General features: G+C 48.7%; 11 protein-coding genes across 11 annotated transcripts; 5 read left to right on the top strand and 6 right to left on the bottom strand.

Moving 5' to 3' along the window:
* Positions 1-75: 75 nt before the first annotated feature.
* BDV27DRAFT_156370 (putative MFS alpha-glucoside transporter) lies at positions 76-1,776 on the bottom strand (the record flags this gene model as incomplete). Its single annotated transcript, XM_032072321.1, has 4 exons — positions 76-246; positions 307-1,438; positions 1,492-1,555; positions 1,608-1,776. The coding sequence occupies 4 exons, from the start codon at positions 1,774-1,776 to the stop codon at positions 76-78; spliced, it is 1,536 nt and encodes a 511-aa protein (XP_031929020.1).
* A 494-nt stretch (positions 1,777-2,270) lies between these two features.
* On the top strand, positions 2,271-3,416 carry BDV27DRAFT_143987 (uncharacterized protein; the record flags this gene model as incomplete). Its single annotated transcript, XM_032070187.1, has 1 exon — positions 2,271-3,416. The coding sequence occupies one exon, from the start codon at positions 2,271-2,273 to the stop codon at positions 3,414-3,416; it is 1,146 nt and encodes a 381-aa protein (XP_031929019.1).
* Positions 3,417-3,549: 133 nt separating this feature from the next.
* BDV27DRAFT_143986 (serine hydrolase domain-containing protein) lies at positions 3,550-5,051 on the bottom strand (the record flags this gene model as incomplete). The annotated part of the gene is made up of 6 exons (XM_032070186.1): positions 3,550-3,711; positions 3,769-4,269; positions 4,328-4,411; positions 4,461-4,566; positions 4,772-4,886; positions 4,952-5,051. 6 exons carry the CDS (start codon positions 5,049-5,051, stop codon positions 3,550-3,552), a joined length of 1,068 nt encoding a protein of 355 aa, XP_031929018.1.
* An 872-nt stretch (positions 5,052-5,923) lies between these two features.
* On the bottom strand, positions 5,924-6,745 carry BDV27DRAFT_171202 (SDR family NAD(P)-dependent oxidoreductase; the record flags this gene model as incomplete). Its single annotated transcript, XM_032075540.1, has 1 exon — positions 5,924-6,745. The coding sequence occupies one exon, from the start codon at positions 6,743-6,745 to the stop codon at positions 5,924-5,926; it is 822 nt and encodes a 273-aa protein (XP_031929017.1).
* A 615-nt stretch (positions 6,746-7,360) lies between these two features.
* BDV27DRAFT_143984 (uncharacterized protein) lies at positions 7,361-8,086 on the top strand (the record flags this gene model as incomplete). The annotated part of the gene is made up of 2 exons (XM_032070185.1): positions 7,361-7,749; positions 7,909-8,086. 2 exons carry the CDS (start codon positions 7,361-7,363, stop codon positions 8,084-8,086), a joined length of 567 nt encoding a protein of 188 aa, XP_031929016.1.
* Positions 8,087-8,311: 225 nt separating this feature from the next.
* Positions 8,312-9,360, bottom strand: BDV27DRAFT_171201 (uncharacterized protein; the record flags this gene model as incomplete). Its single annotated transcript, XM_032075539.1, has 3 exons — positions 8,312-8,467; positions 8,526-8,875; positions 8,937-9,360. 3 exons carry the CDS (start codon positions 9,358-9,360, stop codon positions 8,312-8,314), a joined length of 930 nt encoding a protein of 309 aa, XP_031929015.1.
* A 921-nt stretch (positions 9,361-10,281) lies between these two features.
* BDV27DRAFT_143982 (major facilitator superfamily domain-containing protein) lies at positions 10,282-12,230 on the top strand (the record flags this gene model as incomplete). Its single annotated transcript, XM_032070184.1, has 9 exons — positions 10,282-10,385; positions 10,453-10,535; positions 10,588-10,747; positions 10,811-10,935; positions 11,036-11,135; positions 11,188-11,276; positions 11,331-11,448; positions 11,513-11,811; positions 11,896-12,230. The coding sequence occupies 9 exons, from the start codon at positions 10,282-10,284 to the stop codon at positions 12,228-12,230; spliced, it is 1,413 nt and encodes a 470-aa protein (XP_031929014.1).
* Positions 12,231-13,751: 1,521 nt separating this feature from the next.
* Positions 13,752-16,074, top strand: BDV27DRAFT_125944 (Alpha/Beta hydrolase protein). The gene is made up of 4 exons (XM_032066449.1): positions 13,752-14,397; positions 14,449-14,490; positions 14,542-15,640; positions 15,699-16,074. The coding sequence occupies exons 1-4, from the start codon at positions 14,051-14,053 to the stop codon at positions 15,927-15,929; spliced, it is 1,719 nt and encodes a 572-aa protein (XP_031929013.1). The 5' UTR covers positions 13,752-14,050; the 3' UTR covers positions 15,930-16,074.
* Positions 16,075-16,430: 356 nt separating this feature from the next.
* On the bottom strand, positions 16,431-19,492 carry BDV27DRAFT_171199 (uncharacterized protein). Its single transcript, XM_032075538.1, has 2 exons — positions 18,417-19,492; positions 16,431-18,360 (listed from the first exon to the last, which is right to left on the bottom strand). Exons 1-2 carry the CDS (start codon positions 18,840-18,842, stop codon positions 16,474-16,476), a joined length of 2,313 nt encoding a protein of 770 aa, XP_031929012.1. The 5' UTR covers positions 18,843-19,492; the 3' UTR covers positions 16,431-16,473.
* On the top strand, positions 19,246-20,056 carry BDV27DRAFT_171195 (dienelactone hydrolase family protein; the record flags this gene model as incomplete). Its single annotated transcript, XM_032075537.1, has 1 exon — positions 19,246-20,056. The coding sequence occupies one exon, from the start codon at positions 19,246-19,248 to the stop codon at positions 19,999-20,001; it is 756 nt and encodes a 251-aa protein (XP_031929011.1). The 3' UTR covers positions 20,002-20,056.
* A 3,022-nt stretch (positions 20,057-23,078) lies between these two features.
* Positions 23,079-24,587, bottom strand: BDV27DRAFT_156360 (uncharacterized protein; the record flags this gene model as incomplete). Its single annotated transcript, XM_032072320.1, has 7 exons — positions 23,079-23,415; positions 23,482-23,577; positions 23,645-24,024; positions 24,084-24,157; positions 24,220-24,253; positions 24,319-24,338; positions 24,401-24,587. The coding sequence occupies 7 exons, from the start codon at positions 24,585-24,587 to the stop codon at positions 23,079-23,081; spliced, it is 1,128 nt and encodes a 375-aa protein (XP_031929010.1).
* Between the last annotated feature and the right edge of the window lie 284 nt (positions 24,588-24,871).

The following is a 24,871-nucleotide window of genomic DNA, read 5'->3' as shown; positions in this document are numbered from 1 at the left end:
GCTTGAGCAAGAATCCTATCCTCGCTCTTGTCGTAGGTATATGCCCTTCCTTACGTGAACTATACTTCCACAAAGCTATACCACTACCTCGTAGGTCCCCATCTTTCGCGGTGGCACCCGACTACGAAACAAAACATCTATCTCTTCATACGTTTTCCCCTTCAGTTCAGGAATATAAAAGAAACACACTAACGTCGTGGCCAACGACATTCCCCCGAAAATAAACCCGACTTTCCCTTTGAGATTCTGTGGCCACACGTTAGTGATTCGATAGACGAGTGAGGATATGACAGGCAAAAGGCTCACCCCGGAATCTGGATTGACCATATACGGCACCACAAAATTCATAACAATACTCCAGACTGCTTGAGTAGCGGTCGCCAGCGCTGTTGTTTTCGCTCTTAATTGTAGTGATGACACCTCGCCCAAAAGGACGAAGGCCACTGCACCGATGGTAAGAAAATATACAAAGGAATACACAACGGTGAGTGAGGCCTGAGCCCATTTGGCAGCTCCGGTTGGTATGACGTCTAATATCCCGATCAGGAGAAGCAGGGCCGTGCAGCCAACCATTCCGCCGAGGAATATGGGACGACGACCTATGCGGTTGACCAGGAACCAGGAGCAGAAGTTTCCAGCTACGCCGCATGCGGTGACGCCAACGCCTAAATCAAAGGCGCTCGAAGTACTAACACCTGCTAATTGGAAGAAGTAAGTGGAAAAGCTGAGAACAAAGACAATCCCGGCTAGATGCTGGCAGGTAAAAGCCCCGATCGAGATCAGTGTGCGGATTCGGTCGGTGCCACGGAAGGCGGAGATGTAGCTCGGAGTCGATGCTTCTCGTTCTGCATTCACTGTGTTCTGGATTGTGGTTAAGGCTGAAGTGATGTCGGTTTCCGTCCCAAAAAGCGCTTTAAGTGAATGCTTGGCTTCGTCGATGCGACCTTGCCGCACGAGATAATACGGAGATTCTGGAGAAAAGATGCTTCCGGTGAGGAGAATGACAGAAAAGAGGATTTGAACAAGGAAAGGTCCCCGGAAGGCCCAGACATCATTGCGATTGCCGAACCCTTTTGTGGCCGCGTTGGAGGCGAGTTGGCCAACTGCAATTGCTAGATTGATGCCCGCTGAGGAAAGACCACGGAGAACGACGGGAGCGATTTCTGAGCAAGTGATCGGCCCTAGAGTCAAGTAGAATCCAACACCGAATCCCAGGATGAGCTTGCTAGCGATAAACGCCCCTGCACTGCTTGAGAAGGTCTCGCCGAAAATACCGCCCGTAGCGATCACAACTCCCACGGCCAGACTCTTCTTACGCCCAATGCGATCAGCCACATAGCTGCAAAGAAACCCGCCGAAAAACTGTCCAACGGATGATATGACATTAAAGGCACTGAGCCAGTTGGCGGGGATGACAGGGTTCCCTTGGTACACATATCTACTGCTCTTAGTGGCGGGCGTAATGAGAACAAGAAATAGCATAAGAGTTACCCGTAGTATTCACGAAATGCCGGTACACTGACCATGGCACCATTTACCTGCGTGTCAAACCCCCCTTATATAGTCAATTCAGGCCTACAGGTTTAGCGAATGCAAGAACGACTTACATCCCAAAGCACACATGCACCAGAACACCGACCACCCAATGATTTTTGGATGTCGTCTGAGCAGTTGAGCAAAAGTCAGTTTCTGCTCATCATGGCACTCCTCAGGCACAGGTGTCTTGATAGCGTCCAGCTCGACATGCTCAACAGATATTTTCCCCTGGACTGACATGATAACGATTCGTAGTGGTAATGATATTGTAGAAAATGTCACCTCGCTGATAACCCCGTTGCTGATGAGGCCACCTCACTGGGACATACTTATTCCCCGCCTCGTTCTCTGTAAAGACTGAAGCATAAATAACACACCAACGAATAGCGAACCTAAAGTGGTGAAGCTCCTGTGGAGATGGTGTCACTAGACACTACCCCAGATCTTGGCTGTGATCCCGATACTCCCCAATAACCCTATTGCTTTCCCGATACTCCGCATGCCGTCGATCGTCATGCTTTGATCTATCCCGACACTCCGCGACAATCCTAGGGCATCATCGGACATATCGAGCTATTACTATCATACGGTGCTGCCTCAGACTGAGACACCCCGAAAACTGTCTCATCAAGATATCAAGGTATATACCTCTAACGATATAAATATAGCTGTTACTCCTATTATGCATTTGCCAAAACGACCAGGTCTCAGTCTTGAAAAAATATATCGTGATAATGTGGAAATTTGGAGTATTTGCCGTCTTTCTACCTCTTATTTCCTGTCAGGTTATCAGCAATCCCAAACCTGATCCTTTCACTGACTTCACCAATTATATCATCTGGTATCCCGAAACCAACGCCGTGCAATGGCACACGCTGTACGCTCGCTCGCTCCAGCTGCCAGACGAGTCTCTACTTATTACGTGGGAGAACTACCCCAAAGAGCCACCACTGGTGAACCATCCCATCTACAAATCCGTCGATGGAGGTTCAACCTGGACCAATTTCTCCGCGATCACTGACGAGAAAAATGGCTGGGGAATGCGGTTTCAACCTGAGCTGTTCACCTTGCCAGTAGGCTTCGGTGGATACGCTGCAGGATCTATTCTTGCTGCGGGTGTATCGGCCCCGTTCAGTCTCGAGGGTGGCGTCTATATCGACCTCTATATCAGTGAAGATGAGGCCGCAACATGGACATTTGTTAGCCACATCGCCTACGGCGCCGGCCCAGAGACCATCACCAACGGCAACGCCGCCCTCTGGGAACCCTGGTTGATGCTCTATGACGGGCAGATCGTCTGCTTCTTCTCTGATCAGCGCGATCCACTGCACAGCCAGAAGCTGGTCCATGTCAGCACCACTGACCTCCGGCATTGGTCGGACCCCGTCCCGGATGTAGCATACGCAAGACAGGCCGATCGACCCGGCATGACAACAGTCGCGCACATCGAATCAACGGATTCTTACATCATGACATACGAGTATTGTGGTCAGGGTAATTGTGATGTGTATTACAAGGTTGCCTCGTCCCCATTGGAATTCGACTCGGCTGAGGGGATTCCGCTTGTTTCCAATGATACGAACCCGATCACGCCCCATAACACGCCATATGTGATCTGGACACCGCACCCTGATCGGACGGATGGGTCTGGACTGATTATTGTCAGCGCGCTCAGTCACGAGGTAGTCTTTGTGAATGAGGATTCGGCAGATCCGGATGGATGGAAGACGGTCGATGTGGGTATGTGGTCGGCCTATTCGCGGAGTATGAGGATAATCACCCTTCAGGGTGAGAAGAAACTGCTTTTTGCGAATGGAGGCAATATGGGCAATCCGGAGGATAATTCAGTTGCGTGTGGTGTCGTTGAGATACCTACTTAGGACTATTGACGACACAAATAGGTACCAACTGCTAAGGAAGCTAGACAACTGTAGTATACATGAATATCCACAGATTTGATCTTACAAGTGGGGTCTCAAAGGGATAAAACAATCGATATGTATATTTATATTATTACAAGAGCGAGTGTGCTTGTGTACCTGTGGGTTTGGGCTGGTTTAATGTTGAGTACACAAACCTTTCGAACTCGGTAAGCAGCTGAACAGACTGTTGGTCTCCCATAGGTACAAGCTGAGATAAATATATGCCAGCGACGCCATTTTCAATATCGATCCACTGGAGTTATTAAAAGAGTCAGCTAGGATCTTCATTTGGCACATTAGAAGGACTTACCCAGTAGCAATTCGGTATACCAGACCAGGTGAGCGAATGTGACCCACGCTGCTCGGGGACCGCAGCGGTGTTAACAAGACCACCAAGCCCAAAGCTAACAGGTACGTCGTGTGGCACAGCATTCCAAATTGCATTCCGGACCGGGGGCGGGTACTCATCCGGTTTGCTGAGGCAAGTGGCATCTCCCAATTGTGGCTGGAACATGACCTTGATAGTCTCAGGCCGTAGCAGCTTCTCAGTGAGAACACCGCGGTAGATCTTGAGCATCGCGCTGACTGTTGCGTAAACACCGCCACCCCCCTGGTCCTCTGTAATTGGGTCGGGCATTACAGGATTCTTTTCCTCTTCTAGGCTCTGACCCACTCTCTCCCAGTTCTTAGCCTTCCGCGCCCGAAGGTCCTCTCTTTGGTCGAGATGAAAGGTAACGTCTTTAGCGGAAACAACATCGAATATATGTTGCTTCATGTATTCCCCCAGCCTCATGGAAGTGACTCGCTCGACCTATAAGTTTGTATCGTCAGCTACCAATCCCTACTGAGTCAGAAGTTTCAGAGTTTACCGCGACTCCAGCCCAGTCAACGCTTGGTGAATACAGCCAGCGTTTGCCAGGTTCGAATACCAGGAAAGGGTGATAGGACTCTTTCTGCACATTCTATCAGCTGCGTCAATCAGAATATGGGGTGTCTACTAACAACAGTCTGCTGAATCAGAGGTCGTTCTCCTTGTAGTTGTTGGTAACGACCCAAAAGCGGGTGCATGAACACATAGGCCATGCCACTGGTGTGAGTCAACATGTGTCTGGGAGCCGTTAACATGTGAATAAATCTAATCGTACCTTGAGCGCAGTATGTAGATGACTTACCGAAGAGTAATGGCCTTAGTGGCCGGTCGAAAGATGGGTTCGTCCTTCTCATTGAAGCCTGTTAATATTTGGGCATCTTGCCACTCCGGTAGCACATTACTGATGTCGCCATCTAGGTCTAATTGCCCTCTTTCAACACACTGCATCACAGCAACGGTAGTTAGAAATTTTGTGCCGGAGGCGATCCAATGTACGGCATCAATGTCCGCAATGTCGGCCGGGTCATCCCCAAAAGCCTTAGCGTAGTGAAAGGATCCTTGATCGTTGATGATTAGCACACGCGGAGCATTGATAGCACAAGGGACTTCCTAGGTGCTATACCATCTCTATTAACGGCGCCCAACGTGACCCGAGGGAGGCGCTGCTTGTCTTCCCCGGATGGGTTCCGGATAGAATTGACGGTTTCATCGAACGAGGTCATGGTGACAAAGCGGCTTCTGAGTGCTGGTGAGGAAGGATTCGTTGGATTTATTGTCCGCGACCAAGTACATTGATGTGTAGAGTTGGCTGTTAGAGATTAATTCACGTACCTAGCTTATCCAGAGGTAATTATAGATCCATTTTATAATGCTGAACCCCGCGGACGAGGCGGGCACCAGCTGTCTAGAATGCGTGCGTAATTAACGGTCGACAAGGCTAAATGTACGCCCTCATGCTTTCATGGTTTTCAACCATGGTAGCGAGGATCCTTCGCTCCAGGCCCACTTCCGCTACATAAAGTGGTTGGAGGCCTTCCGACGCTACCGTTATATAACTCCTTTAGACCTTAGATAGTTACAGCTAGTGCACGCCAACGGGCACAGCCCCGAGCCAACTGCCGAAGTGCTTTCCCCACATGTTGAATCCACGGGCTTCGGCTATTTCTGGCAAATGTCAAAGGCTTGGACTGTTGGTTGCAATACTTATTTCATGTCTCCCACCATGTGGCCGAGGTGGCTTTACTCAGACTCGGTTGGGCCACAAAGAGGGCATCATACCAACAAACAACTAATAAATCATAGACAACATGATATAAGCTTATGCAACATCCCTCAGCGGTTTATTTCCACGACGCTTATCTATGAGTAGGGCATTAAAGGGCAGCAAAATCTCATGGTATTTTATTGGGCAACGGCTTGTTCTACATACTGTCAATTGGCTGAAATCATCCTCTCCCCCCTTCACATTCTATGCCTCTGTTCTTATTATTGCCATCTCTGTCGCTCGCAATGGACGGTCTTCGCTCCTTCTTTCCCCTTTCTGCTATACTATCATCACAGAACGGTGACAAAGAGCTGTAAATTTTTGGGCGCATCATAGAGACGCAGCGGAACTTGTAAATCCACCGTCCACAACCAAAATCTGTCCAGTTATATATTTGGCCGCATCGCTAGCCAGAAACACGGTAGAACTGGCTACATCGAACGCATCTCCCATGCGCCCCAACGGGACGGGCTGCTGTGTGATCTTATCATAGACTTCTTGCTGGCCGTTGAATTTGAAGTTATCGACCAAAGGTGTGTGGATAAAGCCCGGTACTACTGTGTTCAATCGAACACCTTTTGGTGCATACATGACCGCTGTAACCTTCGTAAACTGAATCACCGCAGCCTTTGCCGCAGAATACGCGACCTGTGGCTTTCCAATGTACCTCAGGCCCGCAATGGAGGCATTGTTAACCACACACCCCGACCCTTGCTTTTCCATTATCGGAAGCACTACATGGCAGGCTAAGTAGACGCTTCTCAGATTAAGGTCGATTTGTTTGTCCCATACATCGGCAGACATGCTGGCTGGATCTCCAGCTACTGTGGCGCCCACGTTATTGATCAAGATATCGATTCGCCCGTACTTCGAAATCACAGCGTCCGCGACCCTTCTGACGTCCTTTTCAGACGTCACATCGGCTTGGGCAATGTCACATTTTCCACCTTCTGCGTGGATTCGTGAAGCGGTGCGCTCTGCTGCTTGGAGATTCACATCGCAACCGAAAACTTGGACACCATTTTGGGCGAGGCTTTGAGCGATAGCTGCCCCATTGCCCCATGCCTCCGAGCCTGGTACGTGTGTTTGGCCAACCCCCATAATCAGGGCGACTTTACCATCGAGATCTGGATATTTTGGGAAATTGGACATTCTGTAAGATTGGTGATGTTTGTTAATTTTCTGGATATTTAAGGGGGTATCTTGCTGTAAACGGGTAGAAACAACAAAGTCCGGAGAAACGTGGAGGTGTTCCTTGAATTGGTACTCTCTGATATTGAATCCGTTGCACCGATGCGTTTATAAGTTATAAATGACCCATGTATTCAAAGCAATGGTCTGTCGTGATTTGAAAAGAGGGCACGTAATCAACCCTCTCGGCCAGTTGTCCGAGTAGCGCTGCGGGGTTGCTTTCTCTTCATGTTGAACATCAACCGGAGTTGTTTCAATTGTCCCCGCGAAGGTCTGAGCCTTTGGAGGTAAAGGAATGCATCCAATAGTTATGGTGCATGGCTGATGAATAGAATATTCTCTTTCTCCAACGCTTTTCTTCCACTCGCTGTAGCAGGCTTTATGCCAGGATTGCCATCTTTCTTGGTTCGGGGCTTCTCCGGGCCCTCAGATATTTACATAACCATTATTCTGAGGCCAGTCGAGTTGATATTCGATATAATAGTAAACAGACTAGCAGAAATACATATAAATACAACACTATAGACAAAAGGGAAAAAAACCTACACATCAGATCTAGTCCAATAGTTTGCCAACATGAGTCCTCCAAATCCACCCATCCAAAGCTCCGTGGCCGAGCTGTTCCACACCATTGAGACCAGCTTCCAGTCAACGAGCCTAGGACCCGATAGTTGGTACCTCCTCACTATTGCCTGTCTATCCGGTAGTCCCGATCCCGAGTTAGCCAAGGAGCTGTATCTCTACGTTATCCAGAAAGAGGAAAATTCCAATCCAGCCGCCCGCCAGGCATTCGTGCGTCGAATCCGTGAAGCCCTAGTCAAATGTGTCTCCATCGTGGGTTGCTGCAAGCCCATCGAGGCCATCATTGCCATAAGTCAGGTTGAGCAGGAAGAGGACAGGGATTACAGTCTGACACGGGAGGACTGGCAATGCGATCAGGCAAACCATGAGAGAGGCATGAGATGGTATCGAGCCATTTACACTCGGGACGAGAAATCTACTTTGGGTCTATTCGATGCGCATCGTGACTTTCAGTGGATTTCGAAGGAAATCACCTATGGCCTGTACCTATCCGATCGCCAAGTGCTAAATGATTTCGAGACTGAGATGATCGTGTTGGCCAGCATTATGATTCAGAACCTGAAAAAGGAGACCCACTGGCATATCAGAGGGACGAGGAGAATTGGGGTGTCAAAGGAAGATACGCAGGTTTTGTGGGACTGTATCCAACGCGTTGCTCGGTTTTTTGGCATGAGAATGAACAAGGTCCCGACCGTTGATGAGGTGGAATATGATGTGTGAATGCAACAAGGCTGATATTATGGTCTAAAAAAGAGACCTTTGATGTTCTCGAAGGATGGCTTTGGGGAAATTCACAGACGCTCAGTAGTTAAGATGGAGTAAATATTTATTAAGTCCATGGATACTCATTATCATTCCAGAGCTGCAACCGGGATACACACAACGTAAATTTGTTTGCCATTGAGCCAGGTCTGCAAGTATGAATCTCTAGTCTTTCCCAATCTATCACACTTTGGCCTTGATCTTTGGCAGCTGATAGCCACCTGTTTCTTGGATTACATTAAACGCTCTGTCCATAAACTCCTTCACATCCCCTCCTAGCCACCCTGGGATCACATCGCCCCGGGTAAGCTCTAGCTCGCGCAGAAATTTCCCAGCAACCTGTTCAAAATTAGCCTTACGCGGGATGACTTCTGGAATGTCGCGGGCTTTTGCGTACCAACAGGCAACTGCCACTGTTGTTGTCATCTAGAGCCGACTGAAGTATGACCTCCCCCACCATCTCTGGCGTGTTAGCTTCTAGTCCGGCTGTCTTCCAGCGCTCGGATAGACCGGAGGTTATCGCGGTTGGTGTGAAGAATGGGGCAACGGCCGTAATTGAAATGCCATATTTCTTTGCAGCCAGTTGCGATGCCCTTAATAGTCCAATAACACCGTGTTTAGAAGCGATGTATGCGGCGACCCCTGTTCCCCCAAAGTACCCGGATGTAGATGCTACTAACACGATCGACGGTTGTCCATTCTTTGTGGTGGAAGATAATCGCATATGGTGCATGGCCAGCCGCAATGCTAGTAGTCAGGCGATAGAAGCCGTTAGTAGCTGTAACATCATTGAGTGATTGGTACGTACTATTCAAAGTTCCTTTGATATTAATATCAAAAACCCTAGATGCTTCTTTAGACTCGCGCAGGTTTCCCTCGCTATCCACATCGTCCATATCTAGAACATGCTCCGATTCCATTACGCCAGCATTGGCTACAACAGTGTCCACACTTCCGAAGATCCCAATTGTTTGCTTAAACAGGCTTTGCATTTGCTGCCAATCCCGTATATCGACCGCAATGAAAACAGCATTTGCCGGATATGCGAAGGAAGCAATAATCTCTTTTGCGTTGCTCTCGAGGGCTGGAATATCTGCAAGAACAACTTTGGAACCGCGGTTGTTAAACTCCCTAGCCGTTGCCGCCCCGATACCTCCCCCTGCTCCTGTTATGATCACCGTTTGCGATCTTGCACGCTCAAGGGTTTCCTGTTTTAGTTCTTTCGAGCTCATATTGGCTGTTACGAAGCAGCTCTCTGGTGTGCAACGAAGTGAAACGGCTATTATGGAAGTGTGGTCTTATATTGTCATATATGATAGTTACATGTGCACCACGCGCTACTCGTACTTTTCATGATAACCCCACTTGGGTGGTGGTGAGGAAATGGTGGGACTGAAGTGTAGATCAGAACGAACCCCACTTGCGGGGATGGCATGTTTGCTCATCGACTGAAGCGGGGTTTGACAATTCGACAGACATCATGTAGGCGATATCAAGGGTGGCAAGAGTAAGCCGGGGAGCATACTACCATCTCCGACAATGGGAATATAAGCTCGCCTAGAAATGACATCTCTCCTGGTCAGCTGAACCTATAGGAAGAGATCGTTGCCCTAGTTGAAGTCAATCTTGTAATGCGCTGTCTGCTGTCTACGCGCCAATCTCTCGACTAGTGACGTGGGCACTTCCTCCCCATGCCCAGACCAGATATACCGAGGGGACCGTGCGATCCTGCAGCTCTCGTAGACCAAACCCTACCCCGCAAAGCTCAGAGCGTTATGCTGATCGGATACCTCCCCGACACCTTGGAGTTTAAGCTTATGATACCACTTGTAATCGAATCCTTACAGCTGCAGAGCTAGTAATGTCATGTTATCCTGTTTTTTCTTCTAAGTTCGGCTTTTGTTCTAATCCCCGGTGAAATATACCCCATACAGGGTCTCAAGTCTGGGGTAAACCTGGATTTGCGGGGAAGACATGCCAGACACTAGGTTCGACGACTTGGTCTCATTTTCAAATGAGTTCCACAGTTGTACGATAGATTTTAACCATTCCTCTCTATTTCACACGCTTTGTAAAGCCCTTTGGACGGCCAGATAACTCTAGTGTCTTCAATCCCACCATATCTGTCTCTTTCTACTCCACTGAACAACAGCATGGCCCCAAGCGACATAGAGGCCAGTCTCGATGGAGACTCGAAGCTTGAACATGTGGAGGAAATTGAGAATGCTAGCAGGGTAGACCCGGAACTTGAAAGGAGGTAAGTCGTGGATAGGAAGTATCATCTCAAGTTACCCAAGACGTCCTACTGATATAGGGTTGGCAAGAATTGTTCGGAAGATTGACTGTCGGCTCCTTCCAACCACCGCAGTGATATACCTCCTATGTTATCTGGACAGATCGAACATTGGTAGGTGTTACATCTTTGACTTCCAGCACTCCAACTGATTGGCATGTCCAAGGAAACGCGAAAATCCTGAACTCGTCAACCAATGATACCCTAATGGACAGCAACAACGTCTCAAACTACCAATACACAATCGCAATGATGGTATTCCTCGTGGCCTATTCCGTATTTGAAGCGCCGAGCAACCTGGCATTGAAGATCTTTCATCCGCACAGGTGAGGCTGTCCAAACTACCCGAACGAGATGGGATTTCATACTCGTTTCTAAAGGATAATTAGGTGGTTGGGGCTACTTGTCATTTCCTTTGGCTGTTTCTGTACTGGAATTGGGTTTACCCACAATTTTGCAGGGCTAGCAGCCCTCCGATTTCTCTTGGGCGCTGCGGAAGCTGGTGCGTTTCCAGGTATGTACTGCTTTTACTATACTTCGGTTGACACATATCCTTCTGTTATTTGTTCTTCTCCAAGTTCCTACATAGCAATCTAATATTTATTACATCCAAGGCATGATATATTATTTCACATTCTGGTACAAACCCGCGGAACGCGCCAGTCGAATCGCAGTATTTATGTGCAGTGCCACACTTTCGGGCGCCTTTGGCGGGTATGAATAATCGTTTCGGCTTCAAGATGTTTACAGTTCCTGACAATAATAGTGCAATCGCATATGGCGTGGGCCACCTGAATGGGGCTCGAGGACTGGAGGGCTGGCGATGGCTTTTCCTGGTGGAAGGAGTTCCCACTAGTAAGTCCATTGTCCACGATACCGGATATATTAGTTATTGATTTCTTCTCCCAGTTGCTGTTGGATTGTTGGTGTTTCTTTTTCTGCCAAGCTATCCGGAGAAAGTAGGATGGCTCACGGATGAGGAAAAAGAAGCCCAAGCCCTTCGTCTTGAAGCTAGTGGTTCCTCGGGGTGAGTGATCTTTTAATATTTCCAAACAGGAAGGGCTGCTGACATATTTGGTCCAACTTCCAAGCGAAGACAAACTCAACTGGAAGGACGCCAAGGAAACTCTTCTATCAGCAAGACTTTACATCCACTACCTTACATACCTATCCATATCGGCCGGGGTTGCATCCCTATCGCTGTTTGCTCCGACGATTATTGCGGGACTAGGCTATACGGACATCCAAGCACAACTTTTTACCGTTCCTCCCTACGCTGTTGCTTACGTTGTGACCCTAGGCCTTGCTTGGCTTTCAGACCGGCTGAAATGCCGAGGAGCCATCGCATGTGGCTCCCAGATTGCTGCTGCAGTGGCTTTCATTATCCAGGGTGAGCCCCTTTGCTAAATGATACATCATATTTCTCCTTTTCACATCCAGCGCAATGCTAATTACTTACTAGCATGCTTGCCAGCTGAGGCATACACTGCACGCTATGCCTTCCTCGTCATTGCTACCACCGGGGCATTTGGGGGTCTACCCTCACTCAACGCTTGGGTAGGAGATAACATTCATACTACCACAGCCCGATCTATAACAACAGCACTCAATATTTCCTTCTCAGGCCCAGGGCAAATCATCGGAGTCTGGATTTATAGAGCCCAGGATGCCCCGGCATACCGATTGGGTCATGGTGTCAATGCCGGTATGAGCTTTCTGGCTGCAAGTTTGGCTTTCGGCTTGACGCTTTACTATCGGCGACAGAATTTGAAAATGGAAGGCACCAGTCAAACTCGATGGGTGACTTGAGAATAACAGAGATCTTCACATCTCCGCATCGGTTAGTAGTAGGATTCGGCAAATCTATACTTGTATCTAAATGGTATTTATTTCCGTTTATATTAGTAGTTCACTAGGCGACATTGGGTCCTAATAAAGTGCTACCCACCGCACGTACCACCGGCAGTCTTTAGAGCGTGATATCTCCGAGTAGAATTATCTGAGAGCTTTTGTGGCACCCGCATAGGTTTCTATCTCAGTGAATAGAATGATCCAAGTACAGAATCCAATCTAAGCCAAACAACTACTCTTTCGTGACACTAATTTTTGAAATTATAGTACTATCCTATACTGGAAATCGCTTAAAACTTACTTAGTTTTTTATCTGAAGTTGGTCTTTCAATGGAAGTGAACTAGTGAGCTGTTGGGCACGAGCCAAGTAAACCTCACCTGGCCAATTGAGGATGAATACTATCTCCCAGGCTGGAGCGTAGCTTTAAAAAATGGAACTTATCGTCTGCATTATTATGGAGATTCCAAAGATCCATCAGAGGCACTCTCCTCTTACAAGGGGATAAAACCCGAGTTTACCCTTGGAATTAGCTTTTGTTGTCTATACTTTGGAAGGTAAGGAGACGGTACGAGTAGGCTGCAGCAGGATCCAATGGTATATCAAACATTAAATATAGCCCTATATTTAAGTAACTAAAATATAGAATTCATAAATACTAGTATCTACAGAAATAAGCAAGACTTGGTAGTGTTTGGTGGTATGACTACGGAAGTGCGACTGAAAAAGATTCAATAAATATATGTTCCTGCTGTGTATCAAGTGAAACCGGGATTAATTGGTGGTAAGAGATTTTACCTTCGATAGCTGTCTAATCAGGACATGGCTGACAACTAGTTTGTGATTCGAAAGACATTCAGTTTTAAAGACATGAGTTCAATATACTAGGGCATCGCTTCCATGATTCCTAGATAATAAGTGGCGATATAAGAAGATCCATCCTCAGCCTTTCGTGCAAATGTTAACTTTCACGCTTCCTCATTAGGGTATAATGCCGCGCCGGCCCCAAATTCCAAGGATCGCACACGAGCCTGGGCAACTCAGCCTCCGCCAAGCCGTCCCCACATTGTCAGCCTTTGCTGCTCCTGCCTGTGCGATGTTGGTCTCATAGAGCGAGATTCAATACGGCGGCCCCTAAGAGAAACGAAGTTTGTGCTTATCCAGCCAACTTCCACCTATCATCGCGGAAGTCTTGGCGACTTTTGTCTGTTCGTGCGATTGTTGTATGTGTTCTGTTGGGCGTTGTGTCGGGCATCCTGTACTCCGGAGTATGAGGCCTCCAAATGTGAGAACGATGCGGACCGAGATTGGCTGGGAGGGAAGGGCTGGGCAGAGGCAAGCGAAGTGATGCATCATGGATTGGATCATGGATGTGGCAGCGGGTTGCCTGATCGGGACGGAGGTCTGCGGCGGAGCCGTGATTGGGGAAAGCGTCTTGACCGCCCACGGACGACAACAACAACAACAACAACGACGACGTCTACCAAGGCCATAAATGCTAATATTTACTCTCCTCTCCATAGAACATCCTCCCCAAACTCGGTTAGCCATCGAACTCAAATTGTCCTCATCCAGCGCTCTTACTCGCCCACCTCATCTGGAACTGCAGATCGGCCCGCTTTTGGATAAATGCAGCGACATCTCCATCTACACCCATCTGTCATTGGTGATCACTCCAGCTGCGCCAGCTTCACGAAGTGTATATATAGAGCTGGAACATCCACGATGTTCGGTATCTTGTCCTCACTAATAAATACAGCATTCAGAACCTTCTCTCATCATGTTGATCTCTAGTGTTTCTTTACTTCTCGCCTCCGCAGGGCTATCCCAAGCCTTGCCCCATGCCGGAACGAAGAGGGCAGACTCCGATGGCTTAAACTGGGCACCGTGTAATCTAGACCTCCCTGAAGGTCTAGAACCTGCAAGCACAGTTCCCGTCGACTGTGCAACCCTGGAAGTCCCTCTGGACTATACCAACCCTGACTCCAAGCCACTGGATCTCCAGTTGGTTAAGATCAGTGCGTCGAAAGAGCCCGTCAAGGGCAGCATTATTTTCAACCCGGGGGGGCCGGGATCCTCTGGCATCGATGAGCTCTACCTACAGGGGAAGGGCGAGGTGTATCGCGAGTAAGTTGCCGCTCCAGACCGAGTCATGAACGTGGCTAACGGAATGCCTAGCTTGTTCGGCGGACACTGGAATGTGGTTGGGTTTGACGCCCGGTAAGTCTTGCTATCTCTTAACTCATCATGCACCGACTAATAAAAGCCTAGGGGTACTGGCCATACTATCCCATTTGTATGCGATGTTCCACATCCTGGCATCAAGCGCAGCCTGTCTCGTCGGAGCAATGAGACTCTGCCACAAGCCGACATGTATAGTCTCTTAAAGCGCAAAGCGTGGAACGACGCTAAAGTCTTGGTGGACGCCTGCTACGAGGATCAGCAGGAAACCGGACGCTTCCTGGGCACAACGTTTGTCGCACGAGACATGCTCAAGATCGTCGATGCCCTCAATGAGGACGGCAAGCTGCGGTTCTGGGGTCGGTCCTACTCCACAATCCTTGGACAGACCTTTGCGGCGATGTTCCCCGACCGTATTGACCGCATGCTGCTCGACAGTGTTGTCCTAAACGATGACTACCACGCCGGTCACTGGATCACTGCCACCAAAGCCGCCGAGGATGCTCTTTACAACTTCTTCACTGAATGCATCAACGCCGGTACAACTGACTGTCCTGTCATTGCGAACTTTACAGGCCCTGCCACCACCCCAGATGATCTCATGAAGGAAATGCACAAAGCCTTCCAAGAACTCGTCGACAACCCTGTCACGCTCCCAGATGATTATGAGCCGCTGCCATGGTGGCAACCCGGTGGGATGGACCTTCTGACGGAACTCAAGTACACCATTTTCAGCCTGCTCTACCGACCGGAGCAGTACCCCGCCGTCTACACGTATATTCTAACCGCCCTCACCCGCGACTACGGCATCGTGATCAACCCCCCGCAGGCCGCCGCCGCCGCTGCCACAATCCCACCTACATGGAACCAGGGTGCAAACAACTTCCACGGGATTGCCTGTGCAGATTCTCACTTCCGCGCCAATAAGCCCGAAGACATGTATTCGTTGGTTCAATCGCAGGCTGTTACAGGCTCCTTTGCCGACGCGTTTTCGCCGCAGGTGTGGCCGTGTGCCCAATGGAAGTTCAAGGCCGCCGAGCAGTTCGAGGGACCGTACCACGGCATCAACACCAGCTATCCCATTCTGTTCATCAACAGTCCCTATGACCCGGTCACACCGCTGAGCAATGCCTTGGAGGCCTCCGCTCGCTACCTAGGGAGTCGTGTTGTTGTCCACGGAGGACATGGAGTAAGTCATTTTCTACCTACCTAAACCGTGAGCCGAATGTATGCTAACATTATCACAGCATGGATTCATGAACCACCCTTCGTCATGCAGCCAGAACATTGTTAAGGAATACTTCGACGAGGGAAAGCTTCCTGAGGTCGGCACCAGGTGCGAACCCGATATGACCGGGTTCGAGTACGCAAAGCTACTCCTAGCGGCGGCGAGCGGAAACTCTACTGTCGCCAGACGAGGACTGGGTAGCAATCAGGTGAAGAGAAGCGGCCAAGGCATGTTTGGCCATCAGATCTAAGCTCGTGAGCGATTCCACGATTCCTTGGGTGTAAATGTGACAACTTGGCGCTGCATAGCCTTGCTTAATAGCGGATATAGGAGGAGTTGGTACATTTGACATTTCAATGAATTTTATTAGACATGATAATACACGATAGCTATAGACTAGAATTTTGATATCATACTTTGAGGCCCTTGAATCTTTAAGAACCGATCGGATCCATCCCAGGGTGTGGTCATGCTATCACAAAGAACCTATGATGCTCCACTACACATCACCAGAACCTAAGACGATCCTCTGCCTAACCAGTAAGAGAGCCACTAATATAATCGGATAGGAATGGCCATCAAGGCCCTACAGCACCGCACTCCATGATTTCCCCACTTATGGCAAGGCGGGTATCCACCTATATAGCTAGATATTCGGTAGTTAGGCTCGAACACATTAATAGAATCTTGATTGATTGATTGATTGATTGATTGAATTCAATCTAAGCAACTCTGTCATCAAGGGGGAACCAAACACAGGAAATTTCCACTACATATGTGGTTTCAATGCATTACTATTCCAAGCTACCAGCATCCAAGCAGGATGTTCCTCTCATCAGGTTATCGAAGAAAGCCATGTCGACACCTTGGAAAGTCCAATCATCTACTCCTGTCGTGAATGAAGGATGTCCCACCGGCAACTGCTGGGTAACTACGTCTTGACTAAAGCCAGGGTTGTGCAAAAGGAGCTGCTCATACCTGGGTGGGTGTAACTGCTCGTTCGGCGACTCCGATGCGGCCAGGTTGACTAAAGGGGCGGAGCCTGGAGCTACACCGTGCATATTGCTAAGGGAATGTTTAGTTGTCGGCGACGCATGAGATGGAGGCGCTTTTCCATCATTACAAGTGACGGATGGTTCTCTATGTGTGAACGCGCCCGGAGTCCTATGCGATGTAGCCGTCGCATTTCCAACTGATGGCTCTCGAGTTATAGGGCGTCCACGCCCAATCTTAACCACCCCGAGGTGCGGGATATTCAAATGGAGCTCTTCGCCTCTCTCCCTGTTATCGTCAATCTGATCATCTGTTAAGCTCCTGGTAATGTAGCTGTTGCCTTCCGCTGTGTCTGCCTCGAACTGGAGCAATTGTCGGATCAGTTCGGCGCTCCTTTCAGCTATAATATCATGTTTCATGTTACTGATTATGTCCATTCTCTCCAGTGCTTGATCGAGCAAGGCGCGGTCGCTCAAACGCTGGTGCGCCAGGAGGTTGACCACTTCTCGATGATTACCATCGCCTAGATGCGCAAGCAGGAGTGTCATCGCCGCTAGGAGAGTAAAGAAGTCCACAGGCCGCGAGCAGGATGACATGGGGTTGAAGCTTCGATGAGCAATGTAGCGCGTCATGATCTCGCGGCTAGCATTGACGCAAGTAATTTTTGAGTACTCATAATCGGTATCGTCACTGATTCGTATCATATACGGTAGATGGAGCTGAATCAGAAGGCCGTAGTAATAAACCTGGGCGCCCAGGTGTACTGTCTCCAACAGGGTATCTGGAGATCCTGGTGTGAGGTTCTGGAAATTTGGCGGTCGCCAAAAGCTTGCGGGCATACCCCGTGACACCCCTAATAGCTCAGCATCAATGGATTTTGTTGCCGCAATTTCAATCGTGGTAAAGGCACGTTCGTTGCGTTCCAAGATGCGAGATGCAATGATTGTAAGGCATCGCTCGAACTTGCCCAGGGGCGGTTCGTGCTGCACAGCGGACCTCGTGCCCATACTCCTATCAGTTGTGCCCTGGGGTAACCCAAGCAGCAAGCTGAGATAACGATCCATATATACGATGCGGAACCACATGAACTCTGGGTTCGCATCCAGCCCTGGGTCGATGCGTTTCAGTGGTGGCATGGGAGAGCGGTGTAAACCCATCAACTGGGCGACTGTCATTGCCCTGCGATAAACAATCCAGGCCCGTCGAAGATTGCCGCAGTTTATCTCGTATATCCCTTCTAGCATGATGCATATAAGACTCTCGACAGTTCCGTGCATGTCTTCCTGGGTTGTTACCCATGTCGTCGCAGCCGTCATCAAACGACGCATGAGCACGCCGGGTGGCTCAGAAAGGTCCATAATCTTTTCCCCTGTCGGGCTCTGTAGAGTGATTGCGAACAACAGCATTTGCTTGGCCAAGATGACAGGGTGGGTGTTAGGACGAGGAAGCCCAGGTATAGAGTATGGTCCCGAGAGCGTCTCGTATGTCAGCTTGCTATGTGGCTGATGGTTGATGGAATCGATGTAAAGTGAGAGTTTGGAGCTCTCTCTGAGCAGTACTTTAGCATCCTTTTCACCTGGGAAGGCTTCAAGTAAGTGGCTAAGGCATCTTTCAATATGGGTTTGACCTGATACACATTGCGTGTCCGGTATGAGCGGTGGTGAGCTTGGAGCGGATCTTCGAAGACACTAGACAATAATCAGAAAAAAAAGGTATTCAACTTGATTATGAGTAGTTCACGTACCTCTACAGAAGCGAGGGGAGGCCGAATTGGTGAAGGCACTGAGTCACTTGAGCAAGGATTTCTGGCATCCGAGTTTGAACGCCGGCCTGCCCGTACCTCCTTTTCAGAGTGGCTCGCTGCGCCAACATCTTTGCTAGCAATAAAGTCCTGCATCAACTTTTCAACTCTTGCGATGCGCTCAACAAGATTCCGGTTGCCTTTCCTCGCCGGAGACAAATCTTCCGGCAGATCCTGACTTACACAGGGTGCACGTCGGCGCTCACAGCCAATGCAAGTGACATCTTCGGTCGATGCAAATGTACACTTGATCTTCCGCCGCTTACATTCCCAGCAAGATCGTGTCCCTTTGCGAACCTTCCTCCGCTTACCTGATCTTTCCTTGTTGGGTATTGACGTGGCTGTCTCTTCTTCCAGGGTGCTCGTCATAGCTGGGTGTGATCAGTAGACATCTGTATTATCTCCCACACGGCGGACAAAGTCTCGGGGGTGGTGATGGGGTCGAGGTCGGAAAGGATCGATATGATTTCATTAATTCCGCCGTTGCGGGCGAAATATCCGAGATCTCCTCTTGATACATGCAGCCCGCATTTGTCAGCCCTTCCGGATTAACGGGTTTAATAAATTACTAAGAAAGAGATATGCTATCGTCATTGGGAGAAACGATAGAGTGCCACCTTCAACCGTTTCGGCGGACGTAAGCTTACTTCCCGATTTTCTTATAAATCCGACGCTGTGGACGTAAGATTAAAACCTCCCCCATAAAGGTCAGAAAGCCAGACCAACTCAAGTAGACTACAAATCCGCTAGTCCGCAAGACGACTCAACCATCATGTCATTCTCAAAGTGCTGCATCCAAGGCTTCTCATGGCAAGGAACACCCACTGGGCGCACCGGCCAACTCTCCAACAATGATGTGTACATCACCGGCGACAACGCAGACGTGGCAATCCTGTTCATCGCCGACCTCTTTGGCTGGACATTCCCCAACGTCCGCCTCCTGGCAGACCACTATGCCCGTGAAGTCGGCGCAACAGTCTTCGTCCCAGACTTCTTCGGTGGCGAGGTTCTAGATTTCGATCTCGTTGCCGCCGAGAAATTCGACCAGATCGACCTGCCGGGGTTCATCGGGCGCAATGGCCGGGAACAGCGGGAGCCAGAGATCTTCGATTGTGCACGTGCCCTAAAGCAGGATCTGGGGTATAAGAAAGTCGGTGCGGTGGGATATTGCTATGGCGGATGGGCATCATTTCGCCTAGGCGCCAAAGAACATGCATCTGCGCCGTTGGTGGATTGTATCGCCGTCGGCCATCCATCTCTGCTGACGAAAAAAGACATTGACGAAGTGGCCGTTCCCGTGCAGATGCTTGCGCCAGAGATTGATCAGGCATATCCGGTGGAGTTGAAGTTACATACCTTTGAGACGCTTCAGCGGCTGGGTGTGCCGTTTGATTATCAACATTTTCCGGGTGTCGTGCATGCGTGCTTTATACGTGGCGATGAGAATAAGCCGGGTGAGAGGGCGGCGATGGAGAGAGGGAAGAATGCGGTGGTTGGATGGTTCCGACAGTTGTTGAAAGACGCCTAATGATGGCACGTTCTAAGGCTGCGATGCACTGCAAGGGAGATTGGCGATAATCTACCCAACCACCTCCTCTCGGTAGCCAGTGAAATACGGCTTCAATTCACAGAAATAGCCTGTGGAAGACTGTCGCATCTATGTCACGTGATACACTGCTACCTGCTTAGCTTATAGTGTGAATCCCCCTTATAAACAGCCTCGACATAAGCAATATACACGTTATAGGTCTTTTATTTTTATTTTTTTTTTTGGCGGGGGGGTAGGGAGGCTGGAATCATTTTTCATACAAAATGGCTTTAGACCTCGTTATGGGGAATGGAGAACTCCAAAAGAACCGCTTATTCTGTAATAAAAAAATCGCTGAGAAGAAGATAAAGCGGGTCTTTATAGTTAATTTTAATTTATTTATATGATCATATCCCATTATGCTGGTTAGCGAGGTTCCAGAAACTCACTTTAGTATTTTATATCTTAAGAGTCTTACTCCTTTTTACTGTTAGCTACGTGTCTATTTTAAGTATTATAACTATCTTTCACTATACTACAATTATAGCTCTTGCCTACGGGCCATTCAGGCAATCTAGGTAGTGAAATTCAAGGTCATGTGATTCTATCACTGTACACATCTGCGGCACCATTACTGATTACTGACCGCGCCTTGTCACAGAAATTCTGTGAGTGTCATCAACTATGGGTATAGACTACAGAATAGATGTATCAGGTGCTCTAACAGGTTTCAAGGACGTAAGAGCCTGAGTTATAGCGGCAATTGATTCAATGGAGGGATGCCACATAAAGTTTATCTGAAGTCTGAAGGAGAATGTAAATATAGAGAAAATCAGCATTGTAAAAATCCCCGGAGAACTAGGCAAACATGTAACGAACAGGCCTAGCCTGGAAAAGCTATCGAGCTCTGACCCATTACACCGAGCACTACTTCGGAACCAATGATATCTGGTCCTTACCCAATTTTCCGATCGCGATGCCGACCTTCGGATCAGTTGAGGGACTGGAAACCCTGCCAGGTGCTCCACTCGGACTGTGTGCAAATCTCTACCTCCCTAGCTCTCCGTTAAGTGGGGATATGCTCGTTAACGCTTTGTGGGCCTACATATTTGCGGCCCCTGCCACTGAGCTCGCCTTGTCGTCACACAGAACCCTAGTAAGTGTCACAGATTAGTCGAGACCACAAGATAGACGCCGCAACAACGGTGATAGGCTGGAGGCGGAGCATGGAGGGCATTCGAGTGGTACAACATAGTGTGACGCCAAGGCGTTCAAATGGACTGCAGGACACAGCAGAAAATAAACTACTACCACAGAATCGGACGGGTATATATCCCGATATATAACAACCAGAATTCGCATGTTGTCACCCACCATACTACTAACTAACGGCACCTGAGCTGTCACTAGTTGCGTATCGCCCAAGTGAGTTTAGGGTGAGCGCCGCTTTAGTGTCGCGAGTCCGGGAGTGAGAAGTTCCGAAACGGCGTTGGAAGCAACTTGATAGACACTTCTTTTCCGAATCGCCCCATCGTCCACGATTGTGCTATTGGAGTCCCGAGTACGGAGTAGTATCTTGCGTTTGACGAGGGAGTCATTGAACCTCGTAAGAGTTCATTTCATTCAACCCCTGGAGAGACGTTATCGTCACTCTTCTTAGTAGCAATGAGCTGGTGTACTCAACAGTCTAGAAATAATCCTATTCTCTCCTTATCTTTTCTATTTCTAATAGTAGCCTTAACTATCATCATATTAATAGTAACCTATTGAGCTAGAACAGCACAGTTGAAGTACTCTTTAGTATAAAGAAGAACGTGGATATATATATTAGACTCCATAACTCCTAAAATACTTTGAATCTCTCGTTAAACCCCATCTATATAGGAAATTCAACGATATAAGGGACACCTTGTTATATGCAACTCATTTGCTGACTCAATGAATTTGCTTATAGCTAATGGGATTTCACAGAAGTCAGCTAACTGAATTCTTCCCCTTTAGTTGGATCGTTCCCCGAGGTTATATGATCAACTTATATGAACTCACCCGCGTCGGCAACATCCGACCCTCGCAATGTCGGTTCGGCTGGTACACTTGGTCAGTGCATTGACGCTAAACCCGCGGAATGCTCCCGGTTTCAGTGGCGCTCGGGCCGCTGGCCCGCTTCAATCTTGATCCGCTCGAGATTGTTGTGTCCATCGTCCCAAGTCCTTTCGGCCGGACATGTTTTCTGCTCGGTCCAGTCTACTGTGATATACCGTGGGGGAGATGGAGCAGCTCTTGACACGCTTTAGTTGTTCTTTCCTTGAAGTTTTTAAAGTGCTTACACAATTCATGCATGCCAAGATTATGGTTATTATTTGATATATCACAATTTTCTTCGAGAATGTCTCGGCGCATGAACGATTTGGATTTGGATTTGGAAAAAGACTCTCTCTCTCCGGCGCTAATTGACGGTAATTTGAACGCCGACCTGAGAGTTAAAAAAATGGACACGCGACTCCATCGACCCCCTGGTGAGAATCCTTTAAAGGCCAATGCAGACGGTTCTCAATCAAAACCAATAACCACGCAAAGCGAGCAGGCCTGACGGGACCCACTAGTATGATCGGCATCGTTGGCTATTTCCAAAACCAGCCACCGGCGCTAATTAGCCCCAGATCGGACCTGAATGTAATCCGATAATCTCATGTATCCATTCAATAGTATTGATATGACCCCCTTGACTCAGGGCTATTATGTAAAGTGGCTTTTGAACTAAACTAGTCTGTAGAAGATCGTCCAATGACAGGGTAACGTATATAAAAGAGTTTTTCGCTACATTGGTAGCTCTTGCGCCAGAGACTTTTAGTCTGGTTTCTGGCGTCTGGTGGCTTCACTGGAACTTCGGTTCCAGGAGGTGATGGATCTTGGCGTTGGTGATTATTATCGCCGATCAATGTCATCGCGTTTGGCCACAAACAGGGGCCCCGAGTGGGAGGCTGTGAAACTATTCAGTAGTTTCGTTGTTGCAAGGAATCTTTGTGGGGTCGAATCCAGATCGGTGTTATGGTTCGTTACCCCCCTGAATCGATGTGCTATAGTCCATGGGGTGCATGAGGTTCTTGAGATAGACCAAGATTGGGTGGCGACTCCACATTCCGGCGCTCTTCTGTCACTTGCCACTGAACCTCTTTGACAATATGCGAATGGCTGTGGGTGCTTGTCGTGCTCTCGGCGAGTGCGATGTCATCCTGGAGAAGAGTGAGGCCCTGCTTGCGACGGCTGCGCGGAGTCGCCGTCGAACCATAGTAACCGACGTAGCGTCGGCCGCGGCTGCTACCTTCACCAATCCAGGCAGGTAAGTAGGCTCGCAGAAACTGTCGGAGGAATGGCAGACAGGGACAAATAATAATTAGGTTCGCTTCGACATAACTATAGAAGAGGGGAGGTGTGTGAGCACTGCGCATTATTCGACAGGGGAAGAAAAGGGAATCGTACATCCAAAGTTGTGCCTCTGCTATTGCGTATGTAACGTCCGTGGCCGTAAGGGTTGGGATCAAGGTTGTGAGTCGCAAAATGCTCGTAATAAATGTACTGGGTACGATTTGGTTAGATTCAGGGAGGAAATCGTGATGACCAGGCCTAGCAACGAAAGACTCACCCGCAACCAACAATAAACATGCCGAGAAGTCCAACCTTTTGGATTCGCGGCATTTGTAGGCCTAACACCAGCGGAACAGGCACCACAATCAGAGCCAAGTCCGAAACGATATTGGTGACCGCCGTTGCAATGTACAAGCCAGCCCGATCAATACAAGACCCCCGTGTGATCGAGGAGTCCCAACTCCTCTGAATGGGGTTGCAGGCAAAGATCAAGGCCAAGGAAATAGCGATACTATATGCGCAAATGATCCCCGAGATAATGTGAAGTGCCCATTTATAGCCGCGTTGTTTGTTGATGATACGGTGATAGAGGATGATAAGGCCGACTTTGGCGAATGCGAGGGCAGGCAGGTAAATCACGGCGGCCGCCAGGATGGTCTTTGCGGACGAAACCTATTAACCAGATGTAGATAAGATATAGGGACTGTTCCAGATACCTTTTGATAGACATCGAACATGGCTGGGGTCACATTCCACATATGGATTCCAGCTCCACCATATACGCAGCTCACTGGTCGGATCAGGTCAGAGAATGGTCCCGAATCTTAGGGGACCGGAAAGGAGATCACATACGAATGCACGCAATTTGTGTTGCTAGAGAGAGAACCTTTATTTCAATAAGACATTGTCGTTAGCAACCCGGAGCGATCGTGGCATGTCAATAATCCCTACCCAGGCTATGATGATTGACACTAGTTGAACTTAGCAATTCCATTCGATACGTTTCTTCCAGGAGGATTGAAGGTGTGTATACCATCGTCCCATCCGAACTTTGACAACAGAACTGCCCGCGTGAATACACGCATGGCCAATAATATAGTGCTGAGAAAGAGCCCAATGCCAAAAATGATCATTTCCTTCTTAAAATTCTTGGGATTGGAATAGTCGAAATCAGGCGTCACCCCGGGGGGTGGAGGCATGACCCCAGTCATGCTCCCCATAGTAGCTGCTCTTGGTGATATACCAGGGGAGCGAGATGTACAATGGGCGTAAAGAAGAGAAAGATCCTCAAGGTAAGCTTTTGGCTACTCTTATGACTGATATAAGTCCACGTTCCTGAACCCTTCGGACCCCAAGTGGCGAGTTCCGGCGACATAACAGAGTTTGAAGCTATCAATGCAGGTCATACTAGTTCGCTCCCGACTCCATGGAAGCCTGCAGGACTTCGCAAGACCCTGGCAAAAGTGTCCGTTCAACTCCTATTTTTGTCGAGGTTTTTTTTATT

Source organism: Aspergillus caelatus (genome assembly GCF_009193585.1).
Source record: "Aspergillus caelatus strain CBS 763.97 unplaced genomic scaffold BDV27scaffold_59, whole genome shotgun sequence".
Classification (NCBI taxonomy): Eukaryota; Fungi; Ascomycota; class Eurotiomycetes; order Eurotiales; family Aspergillaceae; genus Aspergillus; species Aspergillus caelatus.
This window is presented reverse-complemented; position numbering and strand designations above follow the sequence as displayed.

Coding starts and splice junctions, on each gene's coding strand:
- BDV27DRAFT_171199 (XM_032075538.1), bottom strand. CDS start 18,842: ATGACGAGCACCCTGGAAGAAGAGACAGCCACGTCAATACCCAACAAG. Junction 18,361..18,416: donor CTCCCCTCGCTTCTGTAGAG/GTACGTGAACTA, acceptor ATTATTGTCTAG/TGTCTTCGAAGATCCGCTCC.
- BDV27DRAFT_125944 (XM_032066449.1), top strand. CDS start 14,051: ATGTTGATCTCTAGTGTTTCTTTACTTCTCGCCTCCGCAGGGCTATCC. Junction 14,398..14,448: donor AAGGGCGAGGTGTATCGCGA/GTAAGTTGCCGC, acceptor CGGAATGCCTAG/CTTGTTCGGCGGACACTGGA. Junction 14,491..14,541: donor GTGGTTGGGTTTGACGCCCG/GTAAGTCTTGCT, acceptor ATAAAAGCCTAG/GGGTACTGGCCATACTATCC.